Raw genomic sequence first — 25,502 nt, 5'->3', positions numbered from 1 at the left:
AGGTCCTTGTTCCTTCTCTCTACGAGTTGCGGCATACATCATTGATCAAAGCACTCCAGAGGCTTGACATCAGCATATCTTTGTAAGTTTCAGGCCAACCTGATCTACACAATGAGTCCCTGACCAGCCAGGGCCATGTAGTGAGACCCTGCCTCAAAAAATGAAAAGTTCCTTCTTTCAGTAGAACGGAGTTCCTGACAGCCAGTGGCTAAGAACCCAGAGGTGCCAGCTGGCACATAGGCCTCACACTGAGCTGTACCAGACCCCAGCTTCTCTCAGAGAGTTGGTGGGCAAGGCCTGTCACCTCACTGCAAAATGAGTTGGGGCAGGACATGCAGTGAGTATTAAATAGGACACATAAAGCTGATCAGAGTTTAGGTTTGGAGTGTAGAACATAATAGCCAACAAAAGCCAAATTTATCCACACAAGGAACCCACTCAAATACAAAGGTTTCATTTAAAAATCTGCAGCTTGTAATAGCATATGCCAGGGATAGCTCATCTGTGAGGGCTGGACATGCTTTCAATAATCACTCCATAATCTCTCCTTTGTCTGCCCCCATAGCATGAGTGCAAGCGAGCACACACACACACACACACACACACACACACACACACACACAGAGTCAGCTTTCTCACATGTTCTTTCTTCCTACACACAGGGGATCTATCCTTGCTAATCCTCCCCTGGGGCGGGCTTTTTCTGAGTACCTGGGTTCAAATATCTTTGTTCATTTGTTTCCTGAGAAGGGTCTCAACATGTAGTCCAAGCTGGCCCTGAACTCACATGGAGGCCCTCAGCCTCCTGAACTGTAGGATTACAGGAATAGCACCTTCACACTTACTTTCTGGGATCAATTTTTTCCAGGGGAGGGTGCAGGAGTTGATGAGACATGGTTTCATGTAGCCCAGGCTGGCCCCAAAACTCCTAATCCTTTTATCTCCTTCCATGTGCTGGGATTATAGGCATGCAACACCATGTCTGATCTAGATTCCAATGCTAAATCAGACAACCTGTGTACAAATTCCATGCCCTCTCTGAGCCTTGGTATCCCATCTGTAGCCAGGCTAATGACGGAACCTACTTTGCAAGATGATTGAAAGGACTACTATTAGGTATTAGCAGGAAGTCAGCAAATACTTAAGCAACCACATGTTTTACTGTCACCACTACTGAGCCTGGCTCAAGTACACAGCCAATGCTCCCAAGATGTGGGTGACCAACAGCGGTAGGAGTTTACCTGGGCCTCCGAGGAGTCTGCAGGCTGCCTAGCAGTAGGGACAGGGCCGTGAATAAAGCTGCTTGCAATATGACCCTGGAGCCACAGAGTAACATCCAGTTTAGAAGTTTTTGAACCCTTTTAGTGCTTTCTTCTGAAGCAACCTCAGAGACTCCCCATGTACACAGTGTGTGGCCACAGGGCTGCTATGCTGCTCAGGTGAGGCCTAAGCTTTCATCCAGGGAGCAGGGACTGAAGTGTAAAGCGCAGCAGGCAGCCTGACAGTCCACCATCCACCAGGACAGAGTCTGCTCCACCCCTGTGGGGCACTGGCCTCCATTAACACAGCAGGCAGCTGTGCCTGTACTCAGGGCTCAACTAAGGCCTCAGGGCTTTATACAAGACTGCTTGTTACCCAAGTTCTTGCCTCTGCCTTCTTTGTGAATGCCCCCCACCTAAAAGGACATAACCACTCCCAGCTGGTCCCCACTTTACCACTGGCCAAGACCCAGGGCAGACCAGAGTGGCCTGGCTATAAGAATGAATTGTCAGGCACTCCCACATCCCACCCCTACACCTCAGTTGCAGCCATTCTGTCTTAACATCTGGCCCACCCCTGCTCTTCTCTGGAAGGCTCTCCAGCAGCACTCAGACCATTTCAGAATTCCAGATGCGTGATTTCTTCATTCACCCATTTCAATCAATTCCAAGTGATGATGATGAGGAGGAGGAGGAGGAGGATAAATGATAGGCTATTGAGCAAGCTCCTGTTTTGCCAAGTTGCTGTGTCCATGAAAACGCAGAGCGCATCTCTCAGCGGGGAGGAAGCCAGCCGAGGAGGCTCAAGGCCTCTGCTAAGAGTCCTTGGGGGAACGTGGGCTTCAGTTTCAGAACGTTAGGTTTTCAGAATGGGAAGTGGAAGCTAAGAGAGACTAAGATATTTGCTCCAAGTGGCTAGGTTGTTATGCTGCAGAGCTAGGACTAGGAGAGTTCTGGAATGTGGGGTGGGCAGAGTGGGGCCCTCTTTTCTTATAGAAACAGCTCATACTGTCCTCTACATGCAGGATTCACAAGTGACTTGAAGGCTCAGAGAGTCTTGACCAGTCCTATCCTCCCATGCACTGTACTCTGGACAACCACAAGTGTACATGCCACATCACCCTGGAAGCTCCTTGTTACCAAGGGACTCCAACCTGCTCTATCTCCTACAGTGTGAAGTACTGGGCCCACACCTAGTAGCCTAGTAGATGACAAGTATGAGTACTTGCTGAGGTCAAGGGCAACCTTCCCCCAGCCTCGGCATCTATCCAGTCATACACCTCTCTCCCAGGCCAGTCTTCGTTGCCTTTTCCCCTTCTTGCAGACTAGCCCTGGACCACTCCAAATGTACAAATGGCCTGGCCTACCTCGGTCTCCGTTTATCTGTTCACCCTGGGATGCTGAGACAGAGCTCAGGATGCAGGCAGAACCCCATGGATCCACACTGGGTGGACCCATACTCTACCCATGACAGTTTTAAAAGTCCAAGCCCAAACAGGGAAGCTCCAGGAGGAGAGGCCGTTTTCACAGACATCTCTCTCAATACCATTTCTCGGCTCTGTCCGAATGCCAAGAACATATCTAAGTAAGCAAGACAGATAAGGCAGAGGAAGATCCCAGACAGATATTGCTACTTCTCGGCCCCAGGAGAGGAGAGATGCTGGGCACACAAGCAGGCAGGCAGGCTAGGGCAAGAGCTGGGATGAGACTTATTTCCTAGCAGGATAGGTGAGAACAATAGACCCACATGCTACAAACAAGACACTCAAGGCCCAGAGGGTGGCCAGACCTGTCTAGAATAACCAAACTTCAGCACCAAGCTTCCAGACTCTCCCAGGTGGCTGCACTTCCTTCTCCCAAGCCTCGGTCTTCCCATGGGAAACTCAGGAAGCTGGGTGAATGAGCACAAGCATTTCCTAGGTCTGGCACCTGCCAAGTCTATGAAGTTAAGATCAGTGAGCTGCTAGGTGGCCTGGCTCTCCCAGGCTTGGCACTAAGTACCAAAGCATGCTCTGGCTTTGCCCATGTCCTTCAGATGTGCCACTCCTCCAGTCCTCCTCCACCATCCAAAGGTGATCCAAGCTAGGGAGTGACTCACTAATGAAATGCATGGTGGCAGGTGAAAAGGAAGAGGCATTTTAAGCTGGGATCAACAGCTGGTGCCTTTCTGATGGCCACTCACTTGTGGACCATAGATCCCCCCTCTGACATATGACAGTATTCCTTTAAACATGAAAAACCTTCATAGTCCACACAAGAACAAGACCATAGGCGATGAGGTCTCCCAAAAGACGCTGGGACATTCAAGGATAAACTCTTGTCTTAAAATATTGAGTGTTCAAGACTATTGTTACACTCATAATCCCAGCACAGAAGAGGAAGTGCAGGAGGATCCTGAAATGGAGGCCAGCCTCGGGCTACTGAATGAGACCCTGTCTCAAACAAACATCCTGGTCAGAAAATTGCACATAAACACATTCTCACACGGAGTAATATACAAGGCTTAAACCATATTCATGGTCAAGGACAGACATGACAACAATGCCCACACAAAAGGTACACTCACAAAAGAAGACAAGCAAAACACACATCTCAGGACCAACATGATCACACATGCACATGTATATACACACATGCATGTCAACCAGCACACACACACACTCACACAGACACACTCATATACACACTCACACACACTCACACAGACACAGACACACACACACATACAGAAATGAGTGTGTACACACATACATGCTCTGTTACTAACAGACAGTCAAAAACGACACTGGCACAAACGACAATCACAGCAGAGAAAGACAATGATCCTGAAGACGAGCTTAAGTGTGCCAGCACCACCTTCTCCCTGCCCTGTGTGAAGCTTCACCTTGGAGGTGTCTCTGTGCCCACCCTGTTTATTCTTCATACACCTCATCTTTATCATCCCTAAACATATGGCTCTCAGGGTCTTGCATCTTTGTCAAGAACAACAAACCCCTACCCTAAACATGTCTTTCTGTCCTAAAACTTAGAGCACTTGGAAGCCCCTACACGGCACAGCCACAAGAACATCCGACATTCACCCACCATCTCCCTGAAGAAACGGGACTAACGAACAATACCCTTCAAGAGCTATGCTGCCTAAGCCAGTGGCTGGCTGTCATGGCTGCCTCCTTGTCAGTAAAGGGGGAAAGTAACTATTGCCTACTGTCCACTGATACCACTGTCACCACCGATACCACTTTCCCTGACCTTGCTCTCATTGCTTCCTCTGACCAGCAAAGACTTCAAAGGGCTTCCTGAAATCAAAGTCCCCTTTTGTTTGGGGGATCCAGTTCTTCCTCCTAGGTCCCTCTGCCCAGGCTAGGCCTCCCCAATAACCTAAGTCTTAGCCAGGTTCCTCTGTAGACATTTCCACCCACAAATGAATGTGTTTAATGCGTCCTATCCACACGGGGCTGCAAAGCCCCAGTGCAGGGGTCGTCACAGCAGCCTGGCAAGTTTGAGTTAGTATCTGTGATACAAAAGACGACTTTTTAAAGAATCCCACTTAGGAGTATTCTGGTGGGCTTACCGGAGGAGACAGCTTTTGAGACATTGTAGAAGTACTGGCCCCAAGGACAGTGCAGGCAGACTCAGGATATGGTGTGGGGCAAGACAGCATTGAGTCTGCCTGCTCCTGGAGACCCCTGTCAAGGCTGGAAGGCTTCCTGGCCTCCAAGTTCCACAACACCAACCCACTCTGGGCTTGTGACACATCATGAGGACATGCAAGGCAAGGGTCGCTTAAGAAAACTAACAGCCTGGCCGGGTGGTGGTGGCACACGCCTTTAATCCCAGCACTTGGGAGGCAGAGGCAGGTGGATTTCTGAGTTCGAGGCCAGCCTGGTCTGCAGAGTGAGTTCCAGGACAGCCAGGGCTATACAGAGAAACCTTGTCTCGAAAAAACCAAAACAAAAAACCAAAACAAACAAATAAACAAACAAAAACAAACAAACTGATTTTGGGCTGGAGAGATGGCTCAGCGGTTAACAGCACTGACTGCTCTTCTGAAGGTGCTGAGTTCAAATCCCAGAAACCACATGGTGGCTCACAACCATCCGTAATGAGATCTGATGCCCTCTGGTGTGTCTGAAAACAGCTACACTGTACTTTCATATAATAAACAAAATCTTTTTTAAAAAAGGAAGAAGAAGAAGAAAACTAACAGCCTGGAGAAGGGGTGGGGATGACACAGGACGCGGAAAGACTACACAAGCATGGCCCTCTGATACTCCCCCCAGGTCCAAGCAAACATTCATGTACAGAAATCAGACATGCCTCTCTCAGGTCTCAGGCATGGATGTGACAACAGAGAGTAGCCAAGGAGTGACTCACTGCCCCATAAAGTCCCAGGCCTGTGGACACTGACTTTAACATTCAAGTGGCTCAGAAGCCTGAAAGCCACATTTCTAGGCAGATCCTAGGCTAGAGTTTCAGGGATGCCATCCTACCAGGGTGCCTCCTCTTGCACTAGCCTCTCATCCTGGTCCCCCAGCCTCAGGGCTAAGATCCCATGGCCAGGCTGGTGGTCTAGTGAATCACAACCCCTTCCCCTCTTGGGTGAGCAAATGCCCTTGGCAGACTCACTCAGCAGAGTGGCCAGGACCCCATTCTCAGCACTGCTGTAACCACATGACAGGAACTGACCCAGCACACGCAATTCAGAAAGCTTCCACCAGGTCCTTTGCTAAAGCTTTTCATGACTCCTTTGATCCTCACAACCCACTACAGAGATGGGAAATTAGAGGCTCTGAAAGGTCAAAACCTTGCATAGGGTCACACAGCCAAGAAGCAGCAGTGTTGAGTTCAGCCTCTGTAGACCACTCCACAACCAACCATGAGGCCCTGAACAAGCACCTTAGCCATTCTGTGATTCAGTTTCCTCATTCCTGCAATGAAAAGGTTATTCTAGAAGCTAGCTAACTTCTAAACCCTCTGTTTCTTGAGCACACTCTCCCATCATACCAGTGGGAATTCATCTGTTGTGATAACAAATGAAAAAGACCTTTCGGGAGCAGTGGCTAACCCAAAGATGGTCAGACAGTCCTAATCTCCCAGACACCCAACAATCGGGGCTAGTCCCGGAGCAAGGCAGAGAAAAGTGCTAACCAATGGGGAACAACCCAGAGGGCCTCTGACTTGAGCAGCAAGAAAGCCAAACTGAACCCCCACCCCACCCCTGGGCAGCATGGCTAAGTGCTTTTCACTAGGAAAACAGTTGGAGATGGCACCACAGGCAATAATCCCATAATCTGACAGTTGCAGGTTGCACTGACCTGGGAGTCGTGGCCTCAGAAGGATCAGAGGCAAAAACAAAGTCTAGGTAAGAGCTAATGATGTTCTGCTGGGGCCCCTAGGAGCTGGTTGTCAAGCCAGATCTTTTATCTCAGAGTTGGTAGTCACAGTGGCCTCAGACAAAGAATGAAGGGCTCTCAGATTTGAGGAGGTAGCTGCTCCCCACTTTATCCCCACCCGATTAGTTTGTCCCCTACTGGCTCGTCCCCTTCACTCCACCAGCCCCTAGCAGGCACCCACAGCAGGCACCGAGGATCCCAGGGAATCAGAAGCCAGTCCTGCCCTTGAGAAGGTCACAATCAGCTGGTAGAAGAGAGTCACATTCTGGATCATTAATGACAGAGTGGAGAAGGGGAAGGACATGAGGACACATCCTGAAGCTGGGGAGGGAATGTCTGCCCAGGAAGACGAAAGCAAGCGATGGAAGAATGGCAAAAAGATCAAACCAGTACAAAGGCAGAGGCTGAGGCAGGCTTGCAAGGTCCTAGATGCCCGGATGCCAGGCTGGAGAAATGGATTGACCCGCTCCCACTAGAGGCCATATAAGGCACTGGGGTGGGGGAGGGGCTTGGTTCCTCTAAGATGTTCTCTAAGCATTTCCACAGCCAGTTATTCATCGAGATGTTAGACTTGTGTAGGAAACAGATGTCAGCATCTGCCACCTCCACAGAAGGCCTCCTGGCTTCAGAAACAATTCCTGCCCAAGAACTCACAAGTAATTACATCTGTGATCCAACCCAGTGCCACGTGATTACTTTGTAATTCACGGCAGGAAAAAGTGAGGGAATCAGGGGTGGAGGGGGACATGGTTTCATGGTATAGTGCTTGCCCAGCCTACATAGAGCCTTGAGCTTGATCCCCAGCACAGAATAAACCAGGCATGATGGTGGATGCCTGTCCTCTTAGCACTTAAGAGGTGAGGCAGAAGACAAGAATCCATGGCCTATCTAAAAAAAAGAAGGGGCATGGGGCTTGGGAGATGCCTGTCAGTAAAATATATGCCACACAAGAATGAGAACCTAAGTTTAATTCCCTAGAAGTCATGGGAGAAAGAAGAAAAAAAAAAAGCCAGGCTCAGTGGCACATGCTGGAAAAGTAGAAACAGATAAATCATTACTGCCCTGGCCAGTCAGCCCAGACACCAGTGAACTCTAGGCCAATAATGAGAGAGCCTGTGGCTCAGGGAGAGGAGCTAAGGGGAGAGGAGAGAAGCTGAGAAGGGATCTCAAAGTCAACACACATGTGCACGCACACAAACACTAATGGATACACATATGTGCACAGACACACAAACACTAAAGGATACACACATGTGCACAGACACACAAACACTAATGGACACACACATGTGCACATACACAAACACTAACGGATACACAATGTGCATGCACATAAACACTAATGGATACACACATGTGAACATACACAAGCACTAATAGATACACACATGTGCATGCACAAAACACTAATGGATACACACATGTGCACACACAAACACACACATAAGCACTAAGGATACACACATGTGCATATATACAAACACTAATAGATACACACAAACACACACACATAAGCACTAAGGAGACACACATGTGCACAGACACACAAACACTAATGAATACACAAACATACACACAAGCACTAAAGATACACACATGTGCACAGACACACAAACACCAATGGATACACACATGTGCACAGACACACAAACACTAATGAATACAGATATGTGCACAGACACAAACACTAAAAGATACACACATGTGCACACACACAAACACTAATGGATACAAATGTGCACACACACAAACACTAATGGATACACACATGTGTACACACACAAACACTAATGGATACACACATGTGCACACACACAAACACTAATGGATACACACATGTGCACACACACAAACACTAATGGATACACACATGTACACACACACAAACACTAATGGATACACACATGTGCACACACACAGACACACACACAGAGCAAGAAAGTAAAAACGGGAAGGCATCTGAACCTTCTCTCTGCCAGGCTCCTGATCCAGGAAGGGATAGAGCCTGCAGGAGCACAGGTTGAGTACAAAGAAGTAACTGCTCAGCACCTGCTGCCCATGTGCTGGACAAGGGAAGGCGGGTCCTGATGTCACTCTGACCCTTACTGTGGAACCCAGAACAGTGTGCCTTCTCTCTGCGAGTCTCACATTCCTCGCCCATAAGAGGAGACAAATACATGATACTGGTTAGCACAGACTGGCCACAGGCAGCCATCAAGGTCCATGACTCCTCCTGCATCCAAGTGCTGGAAGGAGGCAGCTTTAGCAGGCCTTTCCCTCTGCTCAGTGTAGTCATCTTGGAAAGTGAAATGTGTGTGGCCTGGAACTGTAAGGAGGAAATGAACACTACTGCAGTCCGCCTCATGGACAAAAACAGGCTTACAATCCTCAACCTTACAGTCAGTATAGTCAGCCATGCTGAGCTTGGAACCCCATGCAGAGGACCTGACCCATCATTTGCCTCACCTGGAATGTCCTCCTATTCCCTCCAAAAGTAGTAGAGAAGCTAACAAGGAGCCCAAGGAACCTCTAAGCAGTTCAGTATGGCAGGGTCTAAACATTTAATAGCCCCAGCCTGGTGACTGCAGGACCCTAACCCTTCCTGTCAGCTCATACACTAGCCTCTCACCCTGAGCCTCTCCTGATACGAGCCTGCTGTGGCCCCAAACCTTGGTCCTCCAATGACCCCAAGGGTCACAGTAGAGATCCCACTGTCTGAAGCTCAGCCAGCCCCAGCTGTCATTAGTCAACCAGATGCTCCCTGACCAGTGCTGCTGTCACCACAGATCATCCTGCTGCCTTCATAACTCAATGGTTCCCTATGGCCAGGGGTATAAACTAGGACCTCAGCTCTCACTAAGAGCCACCCAGATGACCACTTGCTGCCCTCTGCTGCCCCCGGCTGGTAAGAAAACACCCTGCAGACCGGCCAGCTCTGTCCATGTTATGTCCCCCTTAGAACACGAGCTCTGGTTTCCTAAGCCTCTCATTCTCTCACCTCTCTCCAACTCCTGGTCCCAGCCGCACCTCAGAGCATCCTCTGTCAAGAATGCTGCTGCTTTGGGGCAGTGAGAGACAGTATGAAGAGGAGAGATAGGCCCCGCTACCTGGGGTTCTAGGGAAAGAATGGGAAGAATGTACCCCTGAAACACAAGCAGCAGGGTTAGACACCGGCTAAATGCCTACCTGCAGGCTTTGGAGCCCTCACAGCTGCCCTGTCAGGAGATGAAGAAAGAGGTCTGGAGACAGGTGACTTCCCACAGAGGGGAGCAGTGAAATCAAATGGGCTCCCTCCCAGGTCTCTGTGGGGAGAAGTCAGCTCTATCTCCCTAGAGCACAGGTCAAGAGGAAAATCCTCACACCGCTCTGCTTGCCAGTCACTGAACCCAGCATGCCATCCCAAATGAGAAAACCTGTAGGAGCCTGTGACACAGCCCAAGAAGCAGTCTTCACACCTTAGTGGTCACAAGAGAGGGCCTGGTAGAGAACAAGGGACACTCTGGAAGGCTCTAGAGCTGCAAAGAAGAAGTCCAAAGCTGTGTCTGTTCCCTCTCCTGTCCTTGTTCCTCTCTAAGCTGCCCAGGCTGGGCTAGTGCTTCCTGTAACTGAGCAAGCAGACCCCTGCAAGGACCCAAAAGCTCAGGGGTGGAGGGTTAGGTGAGAATAGCAGTTGGCTTGATCCTTTAACCCATCCTGAATCACTGATCTGCCCTAATCTCTGTCTACTGATGGCACCCTGACTCCCTACCTGAGCACCAATCCCGAGTCTCATCCGACTCGTGGTCCTGGGCTCCTGTTCATTCAGGCAGGAGACTGTTACTGCCCCTTAGCTCTGCCCACCCTGAACAACCTCTGCATCTGGTACTCTGACCAAAACCTACCTAAAACATTCCCTCTCTAGAAAAGGGCCTCCTCCTGCAGAAGGCACACATGGCCAGAATGGCAGACTCTTCAGCCAACTCGCCCACCTTCTGCATGTCTGTTCACACATGTAGGGAGAAGACAGAACAGCTGAAAACCTCAAGTGGGTACCCCAAGTGGGTACAAAAGTACAAAAGCTTCGTGCTCCCACTAAAGCCCCTCACATTTCTCCCTCAGCTTTTCCTTCCTGCTTCCAACACTTCAATCAGGACCATTGGTTTGTTCCTGTTTGGGTCCATCTTTCTCTAACTATTGTCTCTTTTGTTGAGAAACTCCTGCATGTCCCTTAAATCCCAGTCATAAAGGTCCCCACTGTAAGAATTCTCCCATCTTCTTCAGCCAGGGAGCCTTTATTCCTGGTTCCCACAGCACCCTAGACATACCATCACTGAATCAGAAACACATAGTTTATGCACAGCTCAGCACTAGTAAAAGTGAACCATGAAAACCTGCTTCTAGAAGCATCCACACTTAACACAGTGCCATGTTTATCTGCAGCTTCTGCAGCCTTCCCCTCCCCACTCCACCCCAGCCTATCCCTCCCTGACACTTCTCCATCTCAAAAAAAAAAAAAAAAAAAAAAAAAAAAAAAAAAAAAAAAAAAAAAAAAAAAAAAAAAAAAAAAAAAAAAAAAAAAAAAATGGCCCTGAGACCTAATTTTAGATGAACCTTCAAACATCTCCATTTTCAACTTCCCAAGGAGAGATCAACTGGCTACCAAGTTTCCCAGAGCCTCTGCCACTTCCTACCCGACCCTGCTAGACTTCTCAAGGTCAATACCTACGCAGACAGAGGAAAGAGAAAGGACTGAGCCCACACCTAGAGATGGTAAAGGCCAACGGGCCTTCCAGGGAACCACAGCTATAAGCGTTTCCTTGTCTCCAGTCAACCTGATTCCTGGGAACACACTAGGAGACTGTGTGACCTGCAGTCTCACAGGCCTTGACCAGTGCGACATACCTGCAGATCCAGGCCCTACCTCCAACATGGTCTTTGATCTCTGTTACCCCCTTCCCAGTAGAGAGAGGACAGACCTGGGTGGGAATCCCAGACACTTCCAAGAGAGGAACAGGAGGCCACTGTGGTCACCTACTCTCAGCCCCTTCCCCATGGGCTCTTTATCCCAGGTCCCCTTGGGAGCCACAGCCCCATGCTCGCTGCAACCAAGAGTGGAAGCCACACAAGAGAACAGGGAGGACCTGCAATTCGCTCAAGTTACAAAGCTGGCACAGGCCTTCAAGCCACATTAGAATATTAAGCACAGGACCATCATCTTCATTTTGCACAAAGAAAATAGACCGAGGATCTCTCCAGCCCCACACTCTGAAGGGTCATCCATGTCCCAATGAGCCATCTATGCCCTGTAAAACAGCTGTGGGAATAGCCCCTTACAGAATGGGTGAGAACCCTGGGCGGGAACACACAACCCAAACTGGAGATCCACTCTCAGCTAGGTGGGAACTCTGTCAGATCCAGTCCTCTGCCAGTCCTTGAGACCTTCGACTCTGACACACAATCTCCCACAGGGCACCTTCTCTGAGACATGGTGACATCCTGTCACCCAGGTTTGCAATGGCAGCAACAGTGGCAGGTTCATTATAGTCTGTGGTATCTCACCTGCCTCCCCCAGGCAAAATCATGTTCCCTAGGCTCCCTCAGGGTCTACAGGGAAACAGCTGTAAGCTGGAACTGAGGACGCCAATGCAGGAGAAAATAAGTGTTCAGGAATGGGGGTGAGGAGGCTCTCTTCCCAATACCCCAAATGCCATATCTTCTGTCCCCTAGTACTAATCCTGAGTCAGAAAGAGAAACCCAATTGGGACTGTGGATCTAATGGATGGATATGATTGGTCAGAGTGCATCCCATCAGCTAAATACCTGCCACAGGGCCAGGTTGCTGTTTCACACTTTATTGATAGAGGGTCTGAGAGGCTGGGTGGCTAACCAGGTCACATAGCTCAGAAGTGCTACGATTTGAACCCAGATCTTGTACCTAAGCACTTTAGTTCATCCAGCTCCAGGCCAAGAGAGTCTCTACTCACACCTCTATCTTCAATGACTACACAGAGACAAAGGACCAAAGTGCCTAAGGGCAAGACCCTGACCTAGCCAATAGCCCTACCAGTACCTGATAATTCAGAGGCTATGTGACAGAGATACCAACCCTGAACCCTGTGTTCCTTGTGTGTGAAATGGTAACACTTAGTGACACCTCATGGAGTGGCCAGAAGGTGGGTAGACAAATGGCTCATGAACGTGCCCTGCACCCTGCAAACCACCTGAGTCCAGCATCCTGAGTGCATCCCTGGGAGCTGCAGGCTCACAGGCTGGCACTGACTTCCACCTTCAGGTGGCTTCTGCTCCAGGAAATAGTGAAGACACAGCAGGAAAACCGCCAATCCCAGCTGGCAATTACCAAGCCACGGATTATACAGCAGCACGAAGGTATGATGGTGTGCACGATGCAGCCACAAACAGAGGAACTGGCAGGCCACATGACAGTCCCACTCCCAGTCCTAGGAAGCCACACTCAAGCCCTGGGGCCAGAAACACCTGGATCCCATCCATCAGCCTGAGCTTGAGTGAATGACCTACCTAAGAGCCTCAGTTTCCCCCTCTGTAATGAGGCAATCAACATCAGGGCTGCCTACAGGATTACAAAAGTTGGTGCTTCAGACAGTGGGCATAGTGCCAGCCACACAGTGGATACTCCATCAGTGGTAAGACCACAGTAATATCAGTCATTGTTCTAAGACCCTAGAGGTTCTCACTGCCCACTGTGACCCTCTTAATCAGAGGGGGAAACATCTACTTTCTGCCCCAATGGACAGTAATAAGATCATCTTTGTAGAGCCCCCCAGGAAACAGGCTGGGTACATCTAGGAGTATGACCCTAGGCCCTCCCTACCAGAGGCTAACTCTCAGCCCTGACTCTGAACCACCTCTTACGGAAGTGTATTAAAATGTACATACCCAGGTCCTGCAATCCTGAAGGGACCCCAGAACTTAGTTTTATACCGTACACAGAAGCAGGAAGCTGAGTGGCCCTTGGGAAGGCCCTATCCTTTCAGTCTGGTAGCCAAGGCTCCTCCTGGCCCAGCGTTACCTCCTACCCAGTTATTCTAATACCTATCACCAGACTCAGCAACAGCCGTGGAATGTAAATCCACACCTTTGCTACATCCACCACCACCACTATTGCCTGCCTAGCTAATTTCCACTGACCCTGCTGAGTCTAGGACACCTCTCCTACCCTCTAGGGACAGTCCAAGTCAGCTCCCTTGGAGACCCTGAGTCACAAAATGATGGGTAGACCTGTGTTCTTTCCTCTCTCTCTCCTCTACCTAGTTCCCTCTGCCTGTCTGTCTACCTGCCACAAGACTGGCTGGTACCTCATCTTCTGTCTTCTAGCTCAAACATCACCTCAAAGCCCAAGTGTCATGGGACAAACCTGTAATGCTTGCACTCAGAGAGTAGAGGCAAAAGAATCAAGAGTTTAAGGCCATTGTCTGCTCTATATTATATTGGAGGTCATCCTGGGCTACTTGTGATTCTATCAAAAAAAAAAAAATCCCCCTGAGACTACATCACCCCTAGTGGCAGCTCTTAGCACCAACTCAAAACTGTGGATTCTTCAGAACTCTGCACACTACACCCTGGCTTGGGGCACTCTTATCCTTTGCCCATCCCTAGAATGGTGCCTGGAACAGAGCAAGCACAAGGGAAACCTTGCTGAATGGATGGACGAATGGTCAAAGGGTCACCCTCCACCTCTGATCCAGACTGGAGATCCCTGGGGAACACAGTGTGTATGCTTTACCCAGTGCCAGGTGCCTGCCACAGCACTGAACCATCATGTCTGCTGCGTAAGGAGGTCTGGGCAAACGTGTGCTTGAGTATAAATCCAGAGAACAAGAATACACGGAGCTGGGCCTAGCAGGGCACACTTTTAATCCTAGCTCTCAGGAGGCAGAGGCAGGTGGATCTCTGAGTTTGAGGACGGCCTGGTTTAAATAGTGAGTTCCAGGACAGTCAGGTACTCCTGTCTCAGGGAGAAAAGGAAAGAAAGGAAGGGGGTGCATGGGAGCGAGGCAACTGAGGTCCACTCCTGCAAAGTTACTTAGGTTTCTGGGATACATATATGCATGCAAACCCACATGTCCATATATGAGCACACAGATGCATGTGCACAGAGTGTGCACTTGTTTAGAGGCCACAGAACAATTCCAGGTGCTGTTCTTCAGGGTACTATCCACTTTTTTTGAGGCAGTCACTGACACATCTCACAAAGTAGGCTAGGCTGTCCGGCCAGAAAGCCCCACAGCCTGTCTGTCTCTCTTTCCCATCTCTGTGATTACAAATTCCTGCCACAGCACCTGGAACTTCATTTTAAACATAGGATCTAGGGATTGAATTTATGTTATTATGTTTTCAAAGAAAGTACTTTATTGGCTGAGCCATCTCCCCAGCCCTCATTTAGGTTTCAAAAAAAGAGAAAGGTATGCATGCCGGCTGTCTATGCTACAGTACACATGCTCTATTTGAGTCCATTTTAAGGCATTATCAGCTGGAGAATACAGAATTCTTCTCTTTCCCATCAAGACAGAATCAAATTATGACATGCCCTGGACTGCTCTATAAAAGAGACACTAAAATAAGGGTGGAGGGTACATTGTATGCACATGCTGGGGGCCGAGTGGCTCCAATCCAGCCTCCTCTCCCAGCTCTGGTGGGCCCCTAGGCTCTGTCCTCCATCTGCCCCCTCCCTCAAAGAATGGGGCCCCATGTGGCCCCCAGGGAACAGGGAGCCGCCAAGGGATCGGATACCTAGAGCAAGGGAGGCTGGCTGCTCTCCCGGTCCATGAGGCTCCAGGAAGGGGGATGCGGGGTCGCAGAGCAGCCCCGCAGGGCGAGGTGGTGATGGTGTTGGCAGTGGCGGTGGTGACGCAGAGATAGTTACCGTGACCCGGAACGGGGCTGCCGCCGAGGGCTCCATGCTGGGGCTTTTCTCTGACAGGCTGCCGGGAAGGCTGCGCCGGGAGCCTGGTCTTTCTTGGGGTGACTCTGTCAAAGAAGGAGAGGGAAGGTAAGCAGATTCAAAAGCTCTGAGAGGCTGTAGCTTCGGCCACCATCCACTTCCTAGGACAGCACAACAGATTATGGAAAAGTGTAGTGGTATGTACCCCCAAACGACCCAGGCAGCTAATTAACTATATACACAAAAGGACCAGAAGACCAGATTTAAATATCTGTATGAAATGTTGACAGCAGCTCTAGTCACCACAGGCACAGGGCACACACACCCCATTTGCCTATCCAAGTGATCAATGAACCCCATTAAACATCATTTACATGATGTGGATGAACCTGGAAAACATCATGCCAAGTGACAGAAGCCAGAAACCAAAGGGCAAAGACTCTTCTGGTCCAACAATGAGAAATACCCACAATAGTCAAATTCATAGCCAGAGAGTGGGTCAAAGGTAAGCTACCCAGGACTGTTGGGAAGGGGTGGGGTGCTGGCTGCATGGTGTAGGGTGTCTGTTGAGGAAGATGGAAAGGGTTTGTAGATGGAGGGCTGTACAACTGCACGTTTGTACACTTAAAAATGGTTAAAATGAAGCTGAAGAGATGGCTCAGTTGGCAGAGTGCTTGATGCACAATCGTGAGAGCCTGAGTTCAGATCCTCAGCACCCACAAAATGTCAGGTGCGCTTTAATCCTGGTGCTGAGGAGACAAAGACAGAAGGATCCCGGAAGTTTGCTGGCCAGGCAGTCTAGCTGGAAGCCAGCCCCAAGTTCAGTGAGAGCCCTGGTCTACACACACACACACACGGGAGGAAGGAAGGGAGAAAGAGACACAGAGATAAAGAGCAAAAGAGAGAGAGAGACAGACAGACAGACAGACAGACAGATGAACAGAGGGACAGAGAGACAGAGGGAAATGGCAAATTGCATACATTTACTACAATTCTATTTTGAGACAGGATTTTCACATAGCCCTGGCTGACCTTGAATTTGCCATGCATTTGAAGATGACTTTTAACTCCTGATCTCCCAAGTGCTGGATTTTTATGACAATTTTAAAAGATTTAGTTATCATTGTCGTATCAGAGATGTTTTGCCTGCATTGTATATATGTGCACTACATTGCATGCCCAGCCCATCAATGCCGGGGAGGCATTGGATCCCCTGGAACTGGAATTAAAGACAATTGCAAGCTACCATGTGGGTGCTGGTAACAGAACCAGGGACCTCAGCAAGAGCAGCCAGTGCTCTCAATCACTGAGCCATCTCTCCGGCCCCTCACAATTGTGTTTTAAAAGCTCTTGAGTCTGTTCTTAAACTTAAGAGTTGTGTGTACAGATCAATGAGCTTTTTCCTAGAATGTCATACTTGACCGAACACTGGACAGCCTGCCTCCATGGTCCTGTCAACCAAAATAATCTGTGACCTCTGTCTTCTAATTTGGGCCTCCCTTTCCAGAAGCTTGAGAAGTAGGAGGCCTGCCGGATGAGACAGTAACAGGGCTGAGATGGTACTGACTGCACAGTGCTAAGGGGGGGGGGGTGAGTCTACAGCTTCCATGGCTGCTTCCCCCTCCCCTCATCCCCTCACCTCCTCCCTGAAGGCAGGGTTTCTCTGCATAGCCCTGGCTATCCTGAAACTCACTCTGTAATCCAGGCTGGCCTCGAACTCAGAGATACACCTGTTTCTACCTCCCAAGTGCTGGGATTAAAGACCACCACACCTGGCTTCTAAGTCATGAAACACTCAGATCTGTAATACTCAGGTGACAGTCTGAGAGTAGAGCAGGGAACACACTTGAACCAGGTCTGTATATGCCTATTTAAGACCTAAGTCAGCTCAATCCAGCTGCTTCTTGCCTGCTCCTTCAGACCATTGTTGCTGTCTCTTTGCCTGCTCTCCTATGGCCCACCACAGAGGACTTCCCGCAAATTCTCCCACAAGCCTGACTAGCCAGACAGCCATGAAGGAGATCCCTAGTGATACCTCTGCCTGTCATCTTGCTGCTCTATGGAAATGGCTGAGCCTGAGAATGTCATTGTCATGTGTGTGTGTGTGTGTGTGTGTGTGTGTGTGTGGCAGCACAACTCCCAATGCCTATACTGCACCTCCACATCCCCTACACACCACAAGGAGACTGGTGTGTGTGGTGTTTAGAAAAAAACATGTTGACTTATAAGGACGAAAAGGACAGTGTGAATGTCACCCTGGCACATGGGACGCACAGAGTCATGGGATAAGAGACTACCCTGACAAACGTGTGCATACATTCACGGTCACATAGATCCTCCCACACGTACACCACAGGGGATGTATTTAGACACAGGACATAGGTGCTCACAGACGCAGGCTCCTCAAAGGCAAGGACAGTCTAAAACCTCCTACCCACACTACTGACCTCCTCCTCTCCTGACTGAGGTGTTCCCAGCAGTGCGAAAGGACAGAGCTTAGCCCCTCACTCAGCTACAGGAGTCTAATTCTGAGCCCTGGCCAAACAGGCCATGCACTGGGTCACCTCTGCCAGACTAGTTCCTCCAGTCAGGTGGCAGGCAGCCATCTCCATGTTTCCTCGCTGTGTTTCTCTGCTTAAAACTTACCCTGCCCCCATGCTCTGCTAGTCAGTGGAGAGACACCCACTCTTTCTGGAGGTTTCCCTAGGAAATCTCTTCCCACGCTCACAGTCTGCCTTCAAGTCTCCTCCCCCAATCCAGCCCCAGCTCCTGTTCATTCTCTGTGGCAGCACACACCTTCTCCACCTGGACGGGGCTAACGTGCTCCCTAATGGCATGTGTCACCCTCACCAGGCACACATCCTGTGAGCTCTCTGACAGTTTACTCCACAGTCACCTCTGAGTCCTGGGGGAGGCACTATACCGGGCCAAGCAGGCAATGGAGGCCCCACTTCACCAGAGTAGATCCTGATCCTCAGGTCCTATCCCTAGGAAGTAGGTGTGTCTGGACCAAGTCCACAGTTCCTGAAGTACTAGGCCACTGGGCCTCAGGACCAGCCAAAGGACTGGACACATGGATGGATGGCCCTCGGAGTTAAGTTCAGGGTGCAAACATTAGCTAAGGCAGGCTCCTGTGATCAGCCATCTTTCCAAGAACAGGGGAAAGGGCCATAATAGGAGCTTAGAAGCCTGGAGTGGTCAGACTCCAGCTAGCTGTCTTCTACCCGACTTGGTTCCCTCAAGACAACACTCGCTTTACCCTGGTTCCTACAGTGCCTCAATGGTACCACTGAGTGCTGCCTCTGCCATACTTGCCATGAGGCAGAGATGCTCCCCTCACTCCTTCACCCATGCTGTCCCCTTGTGATGGACTACATGGCTTCCTGTGGGATATAGTCACGTTTTAAGAGGCCACTGTTCCTTTTGGGGGTACACCATTAGTTTAGACATGACTCATGCCCACTCTCCATCACTGAGTCTTGCAGACTTGCTAAGTCCCTATTTCTCATAGTGGGAAGGAGAACGAATATTTCTGTTCCCAGTGCTGTTGAGCCAGGCATCCAACAGTACTGGGTCACCTATTCCCTACCCCCCACTTTGAGCATCATCCTTCCTCTACCAACTCAGCTAACCCTTATAGAGCACCCAGTTCAGCCATGGGCCAACAACTAGCAAAGTCAGCCTCCTCTATAGGTTTTAGGATTAATGGGCTGAGGTTCCCCAGAGAATCTCTAGCCTCCAAAGATGCATGTGTCCATATGTGGGAAACACACAGAAGGGCACATGGATAGACACTCACAGAGGTGCACACACACACACATTTACATACAGGCGTACATATAGGCACACAGAAACATACACAGAGACACACACACAAAGATGCATACACACACAGAATACACACATACACAGGCATACATACACACACAGAATACACACATACACAGACATACATACACACACAGAGGTGCACTTACAGGAAGCCACGCGTGCGCGCGCACGCACACACACACAGCACCTGTCCTCTTGGTAGAACAAGGATGGTAGGGGTATGGGCTGCACCCTCCCCCAGCTCTGAGATTGATGACTTTCAGGACCCCCCAGAACCTTGCTTCTTGCCTGATCTAGAAGCTTCTCAGAGGCTGCTTGGTCCAACCTCCCATTCTACCCCAAGTGATTTCCCTGGGAGCCCATAGGGAGCCAGACACCCAGCATTGAGCTGGCACACAGGTAGCCTTGACCGGCACCTCTCAGCCTTTGCTGGTATGTGCTACCCCTCAGCAATCGCCTCAGGCTCCATTCTCCTTAGCACCCACATAAAATTGCAATACCGAAGGTAGATTCTCTTAGGTACTATATGTGTACTGAGCATTATAGTGAAAAAGAATAAGATTTTCCATCTCTTTGGGACCCAGCTTTGGCCAGCTTGTGCACAACACTGCCAACAATATTGTCCCTACTGAAAACATGTGCGGATAGATTGGACAGTCATAGTGTGTACCCCTTTCCAGATGAGGAAACCAAGGCTGTAAGATGAAAAGGTAACTAAGTCCCCCAAACAATGCCCCTCCCAAAGAACTCTCACTTAGGACCTCAGGGAAGGCAGAGGAAACAAAGTAGAGGGAGGGAGTCTCCATTTAAATCCTGTCTGTGCTGTGTGACTCCGGCCCAATGCCTTTCCATCTCTGGGTTCATGATTGAACATCAGTTCAGTGAGTTAAGAGTAAAAGCAGTTAGCACTCTCCCAGTGCCCACCCCTAAATAACCTTTATTTATTCCAGAACAACAATCAGGGAGCCGACATTCCACTGCATCCCTGGACCTAACAATGCCTCTACATCTCAGGATCTCAGCTCAGAGCTTTAAATTAAGCTCAGGGACCTCTGTCTCTGGCTTCCAACTTGGCAACACAGCTTTTTCCCATGGTAGGGAAAGCAGGATCCTGGAGAGGTCAAAATCACTAAAATTACCCAGCACTAAGAAAGTATCAGTAAGAACCATTTGTGGGAAGGTAGAGCCAATCACCTTGAGTCTCCCTCAGAGGACAGCCCAGTAGTCTTTCTTCATCTCAGACTTGATATGACCTCTACACAACCTCCTTACAGAACTGAGCCTTGGAACCAGCTGACCCTGAATCTCTTTCTCCACTGACAAGAAAAAGTCCCTATTCAAGCACAGAGACCAGGGTACCATCTACTTTTGGTCAGAGTCAGGCCTCTTAACCTTCATGTGTTAGCAAAAAATAAATAAAATTGGTTTCATTCAAATGCTGCTGGCTTGGTTGCCATGGATACCACCTAATCATGAAGGATGACTGTTACTTGTTCCCATGGAAACAGTGGCTGGAGGAACATCCTGTAATTTCAGCTGTCGGGTTGCACCATCCAAATCTTAATGGTTGGAGGCAGGTGGAGGTGGCGACAGTGACCATGGATGTCGGTGGAGGTGTGGAAAGATTGGATTCTGGGGAAGTGATAGGGGTCCTCACAGTGACTCAGGAAATGTAAATCAGAACTGCCAGATACCAATTCACACTTTTCAGATGGGCTTTAGCCCAGTCCAAAATTGAAAAGAAACTAATTAAAAGAAATTAATAAGGAACCAGTCCTGAAATTAAAATGAGCAGTGACTCCCACTGCTGGCAGAGATAGAGTGCTACTCATTCATCTCTGCTGGTGGTATGAAAAGGCTCTGAGGAACAATCAGACAATAGATAGTCCAAGTGCACCTGTGCGTGCGCGCGCGCACACACACACACACACACACACACACACACACACACACACACGTCCAGTCCTGAAAAATGGCTCATCTCATACATGCTGCAAAAAGACATTTGCGGCAGCCTGGCATGTAGCACAGAAGAGGCACAGCATAAATGTCCAGCAGTAGGACATGAATAAGTGCACTTTGGACTAGTCATCCAGTGAAATACTACACAGCACAGAAGAGGATACGACTCAGGAGGACTCTACATGGAGCACAAAGGCATGTCATAAAATCTAAATTTATACAGATTTAACACAAATAAAACAGAAACAGGATGTTGAGTGAGAAAAAAAAAGAACAGTTACTAAAGAAGATGGAATATGACTCATAAACATTTTTTCATGGAGCTGGAGAGATGGCTCAGTGCTTAAGAGCACTGGCTGCTCTTCCAAAGGTCCTGAGTTCAATTCCCAGCAACCACATGGTGGCTCATAACCATCTGCCATATGATCTGACTTCCTCTTCTGGTGTGTCTGAAGACAACATACAGTGTACTCATATACATAAATAAATTAAAAAAACATTTTTCATAAGAGTGTTCATAGAGGCTTTATAGTAGTCCCAAGTAGACAGAGCCAAGCAGCCTTCAATGAGGTTAAGCAAACTATAATACAAAAAAAAAAAAAAAAAAAAAAAAAAAAAAAAAAAGAACAATGACCCCCATAGAAACCCACACCCCCAATTTCTGGAGCCTGTGAACAGGCCACTCTGACAGAGAGGGACTCTGCAGCTATGTGCTTGAGAAGAGAGACTGGGAAGCAGAAGGTTCCCCCGGGGACAACCCCTCCTTGGGAGCCCTTAAATGTGGGCAAGGACAGTGAAATTGGAGCTGGAGCCACGGTAGAGCGGTCCAGATGCAAGAGAGACCTCCGTTTTCCATGGCTGGCACGGTCTACAGAGCAGAGTGGACTCGAGCTGACAGTCAGCATGGGACAGGGGCATCAGTCCTTCAACAAAGCCCAGAGAACTACATTCTGCAACAGGGAATGGGCGGTGGCTCGGATTGCTTTCTGTCTATTGTTTCTGTTTTTGAGACAGGACCTTGTTGTACAGTCCAGGCTGGTCTCGAACTTCCACTCCCCATGCTGGGACACAGGTTATAGCCAGAGCTAGCAGCTTTTAAATTGCCTCTCTCAAGAGACAAGAAACAGGGCACCTGAGGTGGGGGCGAGGCAGGATCTCAAGTTCAGGACTAACCTGAGCTACAAGGGATCTTGCTTGTTTCAATTAGCCATGAGAGGCCTTGTGAGACCTAGCCATGCCTTCATCCACTTGGTGACAACAGCCAATCAGCCACTAGCCTCACCTCTCTAGACCTCCCTCAGGCCACCCAGACCATAAAGGTTCTTCCTGACCCTGGTGTCCAGGATGTGCCTCATCACTTTGAGTAAGAACCGTAGCTCTGTTTCTAGAATGTTCCTGGTGGACGTTCCTGCAGAGCACTGTCATGCAAGCAGCCAAGAGGAAGCAGTTCGCCCCAGGCCAGTCGGTACGGTTTGAACAATTGCCTGAAAGCCTGAAATCATTTCAGACCAGAAGCCAAGGCTTGCAGTGGAGCCTTCAGGCTAAAATGCATTTGCTGTCCACATGACTAAAGCAAAGACATTCTCCGTCCTAGGCATACGTGCACACAGCCACATAGAGAAACAGCAGAGCGCTTCTCTTTGGAGAATTCAAGGGCCTATGAGTAGAGAGGCAGACGACACACAGTAAGAGAGCAACACTAACAGTAAAACATATACAGGTGACATGAGAACTCAATACAAACCATTCCCTCTGCGTATGTTTAAAGAGAAACAGAATGAAGAGGAAAAAAAATTAAAAAATCAAACCGCACATCAAGACTAACAGCAGCTTAGATGACCTGACAGCAGGGAAGATCATGGCAAAGCTCCAAACAGCATGGCTCTCAAGAGAGCACTAGACACACTTGGGCTGTGGCTTGAGAACTGAGCAGAGAGCCTGGGGGAGGACTCAGGACTTTCCAGACAGAGTTATGGCAGTGGGTGCCTCTGTGTGTGTATGTGTGTGTGTGTGTGTGTGTGTGTGTGTGTGTGTGTGTGTGGTAGGTACCTGTATGGTACGTGTATGTGTGCCCTGTGTTGTGTAGGAAGGCATGTGTGGTGCATATGTGGTACGCATGATGTGTAGTGTGTTCGACATGGTGTGAGCATGCATGGTGTATGTGATGTGTGGTAGATGGAATGTGTGTGCTTGTGTGTGTGTGCTTGTGTGTGTGTGCTTGTGTGTGTGTGTGTTAGGGAAGCTTATGAAATTCATTGATCTGTTTTTCTGGTGATATTTGTGAAAGTACCACAGACTCCTGCCTCAGAATGCATGCTCTTCCCAGTTAAGCGTCTGGCTTTCCATCTACAGCCAGGTGTTAACGCGGAGGTTGCTAACCCTTCCCCTCCCCCGTGAGGCAAACACTGGCTCCCAAAAAGCCACATCTGGACACCTGGAGCCTATGGAAGTGTTTCTTCACGTGGCAATCCGGACTCTTGAGTTGAGAAGGAAGACCACTCTGCACACTGTGACAACAGAGACTTTAATTTTTATTTGTTTATGGAGATAGGATCTTGCTATGTAGCTCAAGCTGACCTTGAACTCATGGCCCTGCCGTCTCAGTGTCCCGAGTACTAGGAGACTAGTGCTACCATGCCCAGCCACAGAAGGAGAGAGCAAGGTGAGAGAAGACAGACAGCATCACCGGGGATGCATTGGTGAGGCAGAGGTGAGGTCGTGAGCCCAGAACTGGAGGCAGACTGCAGAAGATTAAAAAGGCAAGGAAACACACTGGCCCAGGGCCTCCTCAAGCATCCCAGCTGCAAGATTCTTTGACTAGCTCACTGAGAGGACCGCAGACTGACCTCCAGATCTCAGATTATACATCGGTTGCTTTAAGGCACAGTGACCCTTTCTTAGAGCAGCCAAGAGTACCAACATGTCCACCAGTCAAAGTCAGAGGTGGTCAAAAGATAAAGGTGGAAGGACAGGGGCGCTGACTCATGCGGGGCTATGCGCTCCCCTCCCCTCCCCTCCCTAAGGAGAGGGGCTTCCATCCAGTAGCATAGTGGCATGACAATTAATATGGATTTTTTGGAAAATGACATACGAGGACTAGAGATGACTCAGTAGAAAGAGAACTTGCTGTGCAGACTTGGGGATCCCATCCTCAGCACCCACATAAAAGCTGGGCACAGTGGGCACATCTGCAGCCCTAGCACTGGGACAGTGGCAGAAATCAGGGGCTAAAGAGGCGAGCTCAGGGGTTCAGTGCAGAGGTGACTGATAAAGACATCTCAATACTAATTTGCATGATTGCACGCCTCCCACAGGGACACACAAAATAAAATCTGAAAGTCAAACAACAGTCTTCTTCGAATGCTTCACATTTATATACAAAAAGCCTTTCAACCACACCCATCATATTTTGAAAAATTCTTTTATTAGTGTGGATGTTTTGCTGGCATGTCTGTCTGTACACCACTTATATGCCATGCTCCGAAAGGCCAGAAGAGGGCGTCAGAGCCCCGGAACTGGAGTTGGTTGTGAGTTGCCATGTGTGTGCCGGAAATTGAACTCAGGACCTCTAGAACCACTGAGCTATGTCTTCAACCCAATATTCTTTGTATTTCATCCTTAAAATACAAACAAATTACTGGCAGGCAAGCTTTAGGGCATGAAATCCTAATTAAGACATGCCAAAGGGCAGCAGTAACACTAAATTCACCTCCTTTTCACTTCATTCATTAGAAACTATTTCTTTTCTCCCCCAAAAATCACACCTCAGTACTTAATGTTCTGTAATGTTTTGCACCTCTGTTTAAAAATTATATCATTACATGAGATTGCTATGGCTATATGATACAGCGGGTTTATCTGTCACAGCAAGCTGAGATAGGCATAAAGCTAAGTGTGTTCATTCATTTTTTAGAAGGTTTTATTTTTAATTATGTATATGTGGGTATCGTGAATGCATGTGAATTTGGGTGCCTATGGAGGCCAGAAGTGTCTGAAGCTCTGGAGCTGGAGCTACAGGCAATCAAACTCGGATCCTCTGCAACAGCAGCCGTTAAGAAACAGCTAAGGCATCTCTCCAGCCCTTATATATCTATTTTTACATATGATGTTCACACTTTCTTACCTTTTCTGCATTTAGCAACCTGGAATTCAATTTTA

General features: G+C 48.9%; 1 protein-coding gene across 10 annotated transcripts in view; it reads right to left on the bottom strand.

Moving 5' to 3' along the window:
* Nucleotides 1-25,502, bottom strand: part of Dab2ip (DAB2 interacting protein) — a 179,422-nt gene that overhangs the window by 75,528 nt on the left and 78,392 nt on the right. For 9 of the 10 annotated variants that reach the window (XM_031370022.1, XM_031370026.1, XM_031370021.1 and 6 more), the window contains exon 2: nt 15,534-15,637. In XM_031370022.1, the coding sequence (XP_031225882.1) occupies nt 15,534-15,637 (104 nt within the window). Of the gene's footprint in view, nt 1-15,400; nt 15,638-25,502 lie in introns of those variants that run through there. The other variant, XM_031370028.1, reaches the window with a different exon arrangement.

The sequence above is a fragment of the Mastomys coucha genome, unplaced genomic scaffold (genome assembly GCF_008632895.1).
Source record: "Mastomys coucha isolate ucsf_1 unplaced genomic scaffold, UCSF_Mcou_1 pScaffold15, whole genome shotgun sequence".
Classification (NCBI taxonomy): domain Eukaryota; kingdom Metazoa; phylum Chordata; class Mammalia; order Rodentia; family Muridae; genus Mastomys; species Mastomys coucha.
The sequence above is the reverse complement of the archived record's forward strand: the minus strand, read 5'-3'. Positions and strand labels throughout refer to the sequence as shown.